Source organism: Sardina pilchardus, chromosome 17 (assembly GCF_963854185.1).
Source record: "Sardina pilchardus chromosome 17, fSarPil1.1, whole genome shotgun sequence".
NCBI lineage: Eukaryota > Metazoa > Chordata > Actinopteri > Clupeiformes > Clupeidae > Sardina > Sardina pilchardus.
In genome coordinates, this window is record NC_085010.1 from 32,356,396 (window position 1) to 32,366,395 (window position 10,000).

Below are 10,000 nucleotides of genomic sequence, written 5' to 3' on the forward strand. Positions count from 1 at the left end.
ATGTTTTCCTGGAGGATTCCAGTATTGCAAATGCGCAAGATCCCAGAAAGACCTGACTGTCCTTGTTCCTTTTTTGTTTTTGGCGACTTGCAGCAAGTGTAGTTTACCCAGGATGTGGAGGTGTAAGGAATGTAGTGTTTCTCTAGCTACAAGATATCAGCTACTAAAACATTTTAGACTACAACACCGACATAGGCAACGCAACCCTTGCCCACACTCAAACTGTCCATGTTCTTTTAAGACGTGGAATGCTTTGCACATTCATTTGAGTAGATCCCATCCTAAAGTAAAATCTCAGGAGTTACTCGAACTATCAACGTTCAATTGTCATTTGTGTGCTTGTTGCGATCTTCATACAGAGAGGGATTATTTTATACATATTGGCACTCATCTGAGGAGTAATGAAACTGTAACTTGTATGTTTGGGAGTTGCTGCTTTCAAACCAACGTATATGGGACATTTCACTCTCACAAGAATCGAAAACACAACCCACATACATTGAAAGATTACAAGGCAGGAATAGTTACAGCCACTCAAGTTTCACAAGACTCATCTGAGGATCATGGGGAAGGTGTACTTAATGAAGATGATGGTGTTGTTGAAGCAGATGACGAATGTTCAAGTAGTGATATCAGTGGACCTAACAACTTGCCTGAGGTAATTACGCATAAATTTGCAGCAGCATTGCTCAAGTTGGAGCATTTTGCACATGTGCCAGGCACAAAAATTGATGATTTCTTAGAGGAGCTTAACTACTTATGTTCTGCTACAGTGCCCCTCTCAATCACCATTCTTGAAGGTCTATGTCAGAAGCATGGCACCACACCAGATAAGTCTGTTTTAACCGAGGTGGCCCATGATCTCAATGCATCAAACCCCTTGTTCAAAGCCATAGGGAAGGGGGGCCCCCTTAGCACACATCATCTTCGCCACCAGTTTTATAAAGAAAGCTTTAAAGTGGTAGAGCCCATTGAGTACATTCTCGATTCCAAGGAGAGACGAAGTTTTCAGTACGTGCCTTTATTGAAGTCCCTTCGGCAGCTCTTTGATAGGAGAGATGTTGTAGATAAAGTGGTTGAAAACTATGAAATGCAGCAGAATAATAGGGCAATGGGTGGACTTAATGCCTACAAATCTTCTCAGGATGGTTCATACTTCCAGGAAAACAGTTTTCTGTCAGAGAATGAGTTAAGGATTTTGGTCAATTTATATGCAGATGATTTTGAGGTTTGCAATCCTCTAGGTACTTCGCGCAGGAAACATAAGCTTTGTGGAATCTATTGGACTTTGGGAAATTTGCCCCCAGGGTCACATTCTTCACTGTCGTCAATTTACTTGGCAATATTGTGCAAAACTGATGATGTGCGCAAGTATGGCTATGAGAGGATCTTGCGTCCTCTTCTCCAAGATGTGAGAACTTTGGAGCAAGATGGAGTTTTTATTCCGCTGCTTGGCAGATGCCTTAAAGGGACGATTCAGGTAGTTGTGGCAGATAACTTGGGTGCTCACGGCATGGCTGGTTTTAATGAGAGTTTCTCTGGTGGGTATATCTGCAGATTTTGCACAGGAACAAAAACAGACATCCAAACCAAGGAGGTGAAGTCAGGCTTCTTTACTCTTAGGACCGAAGAACTCCATAAATCACATGTGCAGTCAGCTCAGGCAAATGGTACAAGCTGTTTTGGTGTGAAAGGTCATTGTGTTATCAGTAAAACACTTGCCCACTTCAGTGTCCACACAGGATATCCGCCGGATGTAATGCACGATGTATTTGAAGGCATAGTGCCAGTAGAACTTGCTCGTTGTTTGGCATTGCTGATTTCAAAGAATTACTTTGATCTTGACACTTTGAACAAGTCTATCTTGCAATTCCCTTACAAGTGGACTGACAAGACCAATAAGCCTCATGCAATCCCACAAACATTTTCAAAAAGAAAATCAATAGGTGGGAATTGCCATGAAAATTGGGCCATGCTAAGACTGCTCCCATTTATTATTGGGCCTTTGGTGCCTGATGGGGAAATGGCATGGGAAATTTTGTTGGACTTGAGAGAGATTGTGGAGCTTGTGGTTGCTCCAACACACACAGAAGAATCAATCACCTGTCTTGAAGACAAGATTGTTGAGCACAGGCACAAGTATCAAGAACTCTTTCCTGATGTTAAACTGCTACCAAAACATCATTATTTGGAGCATTATCCGCAACTGATCAGGGCTTTTGGCCCTCTTGTGGGACATTGGACCCTACGATTTGAGGCAAAGCATAGTTTTTTTAAGCAGGTAATTCGACACACCAACTGCTTCAAAAACGTACCCCTCTCCCTAGCCTCTAAGCATCAGCTGATGATCTCCTACCACTTGAGTGCCTCAAGTTTTGTAAAAACTGGTCTTGATATGACACAGGTCTCAACAGTTCCTGTGGCTGTTTTGAAAGAGGAGATAGGACAGGCTATTGAGGAGAAATTCCCCAGGACAATAACAGTTAACCTTACCAATTGTGTATCGACAAAAGGTGTAACCTTCAAAAACGGCATGATTGTGGTTTGTGGATCTACGAGTGGACAGCCAGATTTTGGGGAGATTCTTCAAATTTGTGTTGTACAAGAGCGACTTTGTTTCATGGTCAGAAGGCTTTCTAGATCGTACAGGGAACATTTCAGGGCGTTTGAACTGACTCCATCACAAGAAACACATTTGATTGCGCTTGAGGAGCTGGGAGATGTCTACCCTTTGGCAGACTATTTTATTGGAACTCTCAGAATGGTGACATTAAAAAGACGGTTTATCATATAAGTTGTGGTGATGTTAAGATTCAATGTACTAAACATTTTCCATTTACTCGTTCACAGTTGTGAAATGGCTGCCACGGTGAAGCTTAGAATCATTCTAGGCGAAGAAAATTCACAGAGATTGATTCTTCAAGACTTACCACAGTCTCTCAGTGAACTCGCACAACATATTAAGACTCAGTGTGGAATAGAGGGGGACTTCAGATTACAATTCTTGGATCCTGATTTTAACGAATTTAACAATTTGACCTCCATCTTTGATGTCCTGGACAAAACCACCATCAAAGTGATCTTTAATTCCTTGCCCTGCTCTGCCTTAGCTGAGAGCCCACCACTTCCCTTTTCATCTGCCCCCCCACCAAACTCTCCACAGGACACCTCGTCCATTTCCTCTGCCATTTCCTCTGCCTCCTATGACACAGACATATTGTCTTCTCCTGAGTCCACCCCAAGAGTGTCTTCATGGCCGCTGGTTTTCACAGTGCCCCGTTTTTCATTTGATGCAGAGTTACAGTTGGGGCGGGCCAATGCTGCTTTCAAAGACACAGGTGTGTTGCTGGAGCCCGAAACAAAACTCAAGTCTTCCATTCTTGATGGCTTGATTGAAACAATTCTGCAGTTCAAGATTTACCTCACTGATGCTGAGTGTGCAGATGTAGCCGAAGCTCTTGTGTCTGCACACCCTTGTCTGAGAGAGCCAGGCTCAGTCAATGGATATGATGGCTGGAAGAAAAGCTTGAAGGATAAATTGGGAAATTACAGAAACAAGCTGAGACGCCTTGGATGCCCCGAAGTTTCAGTGAATGCCTTGACAAATAAACCTGGTGACCGATGCAGCCCTGCCTACGCTGTGAAAAAGCCAAAAAAAGCGGAAGTTAACTACTGCCCAGCTTATCCAGGAGGTGAATCAAAGGAGACCCAGGAATTGAAACGCGTAATGCTCTTAACAGAAATGGAGAAAAGAAATAATGAGGATCAGGTGTCATTGCTGATGGATCAGACTTTTGCCCACCGACGTCAAGAGGTTGTCAGAGATGCACCCATGGTAGCTGAATTCAAGGCGAGGTGGCCAGCACTCTTCAATGTGCGTGAGGTAAGTGAAGCAAAATCCTTTTTTAACTAATGAACTAATGATTTACAGAAGGTCAATAATGGTGATCGTTGTGGCCAGAAAACAGTATTATGATTATGATTATGTGTTTGTCTTTGTGTTTTTCCATAGCTGTGTGTGGAATTCAAAAGAATCACCATAGTCAACTTGCAATCAAAGTTTTTCTCCCAGCTGGATGCTCAATCTGCAAATCTGATGAAGGCATTTAGCAGGAAAGGAGGTACCCTGGGAAGACGGCTGAAGCGCATCGTAGTACCTATGACTGAGGTATGATAACCTTGTAAATGAGTGTGTTCAACCAGGCAATAGAGATTTGGAACATGGTCAGATAAACTCTTCGTACTTTCAATGGGGAGATGTTTTGATCATTCTTACTGAGATTTCTCTCTTGAAAATTAAAAGTGCTATCAATGATTTTCAAAGCCAGCATGAGGTAGCAAGGTGTGGTTGTTGCAAGGTGTGTTTGTTTTATTCTTTGATGTACAGGATTCTGGCATTGATGTCCGTCGCGAATGTGTTCTCAAGGGACTTTGTGTCTACATGAATGAAGACCCCGAGAGCTTTGTGAAGGAATACATGGTATATATTTCACAAATTCATTTGAGTTATTTTACAGTAGTACAGAATGTTTTTTATTATATATAACATGTAATGAACACTTGAAAAAAATCTTGTGTTACAGTCAGATGATGCCAGTAGTCACACGGCCATGGCAGAGACCATCTACGGCATCTACGTCATTCGACACGAGGGTGCAGAGCCTGGCGATGCCCCAGAGGACGTTGGCATCATTCTTGAGGGTGTCACTGTGCTACAGGAGCTGCGTAACGTACCATTTGCCTTTGCCATCTTCATTGCTCTTGTCTATGCTCTTAACTTGTGTTACCCATCAGAGCATAGGTACACGTTTGAAGCCCTCCAGAAGTTAGTTCTGGAGCTTGATGGGAACAAGCTCTCCAAGAAAGTTCAAGCTCTGAAAACAATTCTTGCTCGTTAAGAATTATTGGATTCAGGCTCAATTCTCAGTACTCAGTATTACCTTAAGTTTAAGTTTTTTATTACCTTAAGTTTTTGAGGAAATGTTTTACCATAGTGTTTCCAGAGATGGAATGGTGTAGTCAAATTGTTTTTTGTTGGCTAAGGTTTTCCATTCTTGTTTTCCTGTTGAGACTTGATAAACGATGAGGGAGAATTGTTTGCATTGTCTGGAAAGGTAGAATATCTCCTCAAATGTGTAGAGTGCAATGACTTGGAAAGCTAGAGACCTGGTACAAAGTCAGACTTATTTTTACAAATGTTTTTCTTTTTTTTTTGTCATATTGCTCAATTAATTTTGTTGGCAATGCAAATCTCTGCAACTACAGCAGACAACTTAAATGTGCACTTGAACAATATTATAATGCCAGCGTGCATATTTTGATGGGGTTTTTTTTTAGTATATAAGGCTCTTTTAATAAATATTGAATGTTGTGCACTTACTATAAACCTCGATGTCAATCCAAAGCTTGAAATACAGTTTATATTTCAAATAACATCTTTGTCTGTTATTTGTTTTATCTTTTAGGCCTATCATTGCATAATGTTTACCCCTTTTGGTGTTAACTTAAACATAATACTTTGAACTGAGTTAATTAAATCATGGAAAGTATTTCCATGTGATTCAATTGCTCTCTTTCAGCCTGAAGAAATTCATTTGAACCAACTTGATTTACTTGGGTTTGTGCAACTTAATTTGAAGTAGTTTTCAATAAGTTGAATCAACTTAAATAGATTGTGTTAACCCAACCTAAGTAAATTACATGGGCTCCAAACCTTGCAAACAAGTTTAATGGACCCTAACAAATTAAGTTGAACTAACCAAAGTACCTTAAGTTGGACCAAAGAAATTGCTTAATGTTGAAAGTAAGTTATTTAATCACGTGGAAATACTTTCCATGATTTTTTTAAGTAAATTCAACTAATCCTTTTTTTGAGTGTAGTGTGTGTGTAAGAGAGGGAGAGAGAGCTGGAGGATTGAATATGTGTGTGAGTGTGTGAGCTGGAGGAGTGTATGTGTGTGTTCTGCGTCTTCCCAGTAGTTTACATTGCATTAAAACCATACGTAACAGCCTGTCTCATAAGCCCTTCCTGTGTGTGTGTGTGTGTGTGTGTGTGTGTGTGTGTGTGTGTGTGTTTAACAGGGCTCAAAGGCTCTCTTTCTGCATGGGCAGCAGAACCTTAGCTACGCCCCTGATGTTGGTCTTGCTGGTGTTGAGAGAAAGATCGCACTTTCACCGTGTGTGTGTGTGTGTGTGTGTGTGTGTGTGTGTGTGTGTGTGTGTGTGTGTGTGATTAGTGTGATTAGTGTCTCTGCAGTAGTGATTTGCAGCGTGTTAGGATAGAATGAGGTCATTCAGTTCATCAGCACAGGGAATAGAGAGAGGGGAGGGGAGGAAGAGAGAGAGAGAGTGTGTGTGTGTGTGTGTGTCTGTGTTTGTGATAGAGAACAAGAGAGACACAGGTGTGTGTGTGTGTGTGTGTGTGTGTACACGTGTGTTTGTGATAGAGAACAAGAGAGACACAGGTGTGTGTGTGTGTGTGTGTGTGTGTGTGTGTTTGTGATAGAGAACAAGAGAGACACAGGTGTGTGTGTGTGTGTGTGTGTGTGTACGTGTGTTTGTGATAGAGAACAAGAGAGACACAGGTGTGTGTGTGTGTGTGTGTGTGTGTTTGTGATAGAGAACAAGAGAGACACAGGTGTGTGTGTGTGTGTGTGTGTGTTAAAAAACCCAAGCATAGCTAACACCAGATGAGCATAGCTAACATTAGATGAACATAGCTAACATCAAATTAGCATAGCTAACACCATACGAGCATAGCTAACATTAGATGAACATAGCTAACATCAAATTAGCATAGCTAACACCATACGAGCATAGCTAACACAAATGAACATAGCTAACATCAAATTAGTATAGCTAACATCTAATTAGCATAGCTAACACCATACAAGCATAGCTAACATCAAATGAGCATAGCCAGAGCCCCTTTAGGGAGAGCCGGTCCACTTCCTATTAACTCCATTGTACCGGATTGTTCCTGCAATCTGTTGAAATTCCGCTAGGGGGCGCTGCCGAGCAAGTGATAAATGAATTGTGGTCTATGGGGCTAGGCGGCTAAAACTCGTTTTTTTCACAGTTGACAACTTCATTTCTTAATGTACATTGTCGTAGTAGCTACCTGAGTATAGGTTTTCCACTGGAAATGAAATAAAAAGTCACTCATGTCCTTTCTGCTTTTCATAGGATGGGCCGCTTTCCGTGTAACATGCTAGCATTTAGCTCATGGATGCTGATTGGTCAGCGAGAAATCGCGACCGATTACGACGACGTCGTGAAGCTGGACCTTCTTTTAGGTCTATGGCCGTAAAGTGGTTCGCTTTTGTGTCACATGACATGAAAACTTTGAAAGGGTTTTTAGGAATAACAACACATATAGAAAATTGCATTGGTCAGCTAATTGTCAAGTCAAGTTATCCTGCATCGCATGCATTAATGCAATTTCAGGAGAAAAAATTATATAAAGACAAATGTGGTACTGGGGGGTTCAGCTCCATTGCCACCCATTCATTCATCACTTGCTCGTGATCGCCCTCTAGTTGCAGTACCATGCGGAAGTATTTCGCTAGTGGTCCTTCTCCCCTTATTAGACATTCTCTGGCATAGCTAACATCAAATGAGCATAGCTAACATCAAATTAGTATAGCTAACATCTAATTAGCATAGCTAACACCATACAAGCATAGCTAGCACAAATGAACATAGCTAACATCTAATTAGCATAGCTAACACCATACGAGCATAGCTAACATCAGATGAGCATAGCTAACACTAGATGAGCATAGCTAACATTACATGAGCATAGCTAACACCAGACGAACAGGCGCTGTGAGTCTGTAGTGTCCTGTATTAACGTGATGCTTGTTATTGCTGTATTAACATGACGGGTGTTATCGCTCCTCCCTACAGACAGGAGGCGCTGCTGGCTGCCATCAGTGAGAAGGACGCCAACATTGCGCTGCTGGAGCTGTCGGCCTCCAAGAAGAAGAAGACTCAGGACGAGGTGGCGCTGCTCAAGAGGGAGAAGGATCGCCTCGTCCAGCAGCTCAAACAGCAGGTGTGTGTGTGTGTGTGTGTGTGTGTGTGTGTTTGCAAAAACAGTTAACTGGGTTCAGATGTGCAACCACTATCCCAAGCAGGATGGATAATTTTAGGATTATTTGATGTCTTCACTAAACCACACTCACACACACACACACACACACACACACACACACACACACACACACACACACACACACACACACCTGCTTCAGCAGGTTTGGGTGGTAATTGATGGAGCTACAGATGGAGGGTGTTTTTTGTGATGTGATTCATCAGATTGCTTTGGCAATATTGTAACTTTACAGCCAGAGAGGGAGAGAGAGAGAGAGGGAGAGAGATGGGTGTGTGGTGTGAGAGAGAGAGAGAGAGAGAGAGAGAGATGGGTGTGTGGAGAGAGAGACAGACAGAAAGAGGGAGATAGGTGTGTGGAGAGAGAGAGAAAGAGAGAGATTGAGAGAGACAGACAGAGAGGGAGAGAGAGAGAAAGAGAGCGAGAGAGGCAGACAGAGAGGGAGAGAGAGACAGACAGAGAGAGAGGGAGAGAGAGATGGGTGTGTGGAGAGAGAGGGAGAGAGAGATGGGTGTGTAGAGAGAAAGAGAGAGAAAGAGAGAGATTGAGAGAGACAGACAGAGAGGGAGGGAGAGAGAGATGGGTGTGTAGAGAGAGGGAGAGACGGGCGTATGACATTGATCAAGTGGCTGTGTGTATTTTTAGTTTGTCTACAGGGAAAGCACAAATCACACACACACACACTTATCCTGCTTCACTGAAGACTGCACGTGTGTGTGTGTCTGAGTAGGAGTGAATATGTAGCTTTTGGTTGCCGTTTTCAGCAGACCTCAAATTGAGAAACATCAGAAATGTTTGCCACACACTCTCTCTCTCACATACTCATAGTCACTCATTCACTCACACAGATTGCCCATAGCACACACACATATATACAGTATGTAGACAGTTATGTCCCAGTCTAGGAGTTTGTGGAACATGAGCTACAGAAAGGAGATGGCAGAAACGGAAATTAACTATGGAGCAATCAATTCAAAAGTATTTATTTAGAAAAATATAATAATAATAAAAATTCAGAAAAACGAAAGGCCTCAAAAGTGGGCGCAGCGTAGCGTGGTGTAGCATAGGGTAGTGTAGGGCAGTGTAGCGTAGCGTGGTGTAGCGTAGCGTGGTGTAGCATAGCGTGGTGTAGAACAGTGTAACGTAGCGTGGTGTAGGGCAGTGTAGCGTAGCGTGGTGTAGCGTAGCTTGGTGTAGCATAGCATAGTGTAGCATAGGGTAGTGTAGGGCAGTGTAGCGTAGCGTGGTGTAGCGTAGCGTGGTGTAGCATAGCGTGGTGTAGAACAGTGTAACGTAGCGTGGTGTAGGGCAGTGTAGCGTAGCGTGGTGTAGCGTAGCTTGGTGTAGCATAGCATAGTGTAGCATAGCGTGGTGTAGGGCAGTGTAACGTAGCGTGGTGTAGCGTAGCGTGGTGTAGCATAGCGTGGTGTAGAACAGTGTAACGTAGCGTGGTGTAGGGCAGTGTAGCGTAGCGTGGTGTAGCGTAGCTTGGTGTAGCATAGCATAGTGTAGCATAGCGTGGTGTAGGGCAGTGTATCGTAGCGTGGTGTAGCGTAGCGTGGTGTAGCATAGCATAGTGTAGCATAGCGTGGTGTAGGGCAGCGTAGCGTAGCGTAGTGTAACGTAGCGTGGTGTAGCATAGCGTGGTGTAGAACAGTGTAACGTAGCGTGGTGTAGGGCAGTGTAGCGTAGCGTGGTGTAGCGTAGCGTGGTGTAGCATAACGTAGTGTAGGGCAGTGTAGCGTGGTGTAGCATAGCGTGGTGTAGCATAACGTAGTGTAGGGTAGTGTAGCGTGGTGTAGCATAGCGTGGTGTAGCATAGCGTAGTGTAGCATAGTGTGGTGTAGCATAGCGTGGTGTAGGGCAGCGTAGCGTAACGTGGCGTAG

At 43.1% G+C, this 10,000-nt stretch overlaps 2 protein-coding genes across 2 annotated transcripts in view; both read left to right on the forward strand.

Annotated features, from left to right (window-relative positions):
• LOC134062684 (uncharacterized) overlaps positions 1 to 4,898 on the forward strand; it is a 5,856-nt gene extending 958 nt beyond the window's left edge. The window contains exons 3-6 of the mRNA XM_062518790.1: positions 2,851 to 3,883; positions 4,013 to 4,168; positions 4,388 to 4,480; positions 4,584 to 4,898. Coding sequence (XP_062374774.1) covers positions 2,858 to 3,883; positions 4,013 to 4,168; positions 4,388 to 4,480; positions 4,584 to 4,898 — 1,590 coding nt within the window. The 5' untranslated portion in view covers positions 2,851 to 2,857. The remainder of the gene's footprint in view (positions 1 to 2,850; positions 3,884 to 4,012; positions 4,169 to 4,387; positions 4,481 to 4,583) is intronic.
• The window catches only part of LOC134062067 (ELKS/Rab6-interacting/CAST family member 1-like), a 101,050-nt gene that overhangs the window by 88,733 nt on the left and 2,317 nt on the right, over positions 1 to 10,000 (forward strand). The window contains exon 17 of the mRNA XM_062517939.1: positions 7,909 to 8,056. Within this exon, the coding sequence (XP_062373923.1) occupies positions 7,909 to 8,056 (148 nt within the window). The remainder of the gene's footprint in view (positions 1 to 7,908; positions 8,057 to 10,000) is intronic.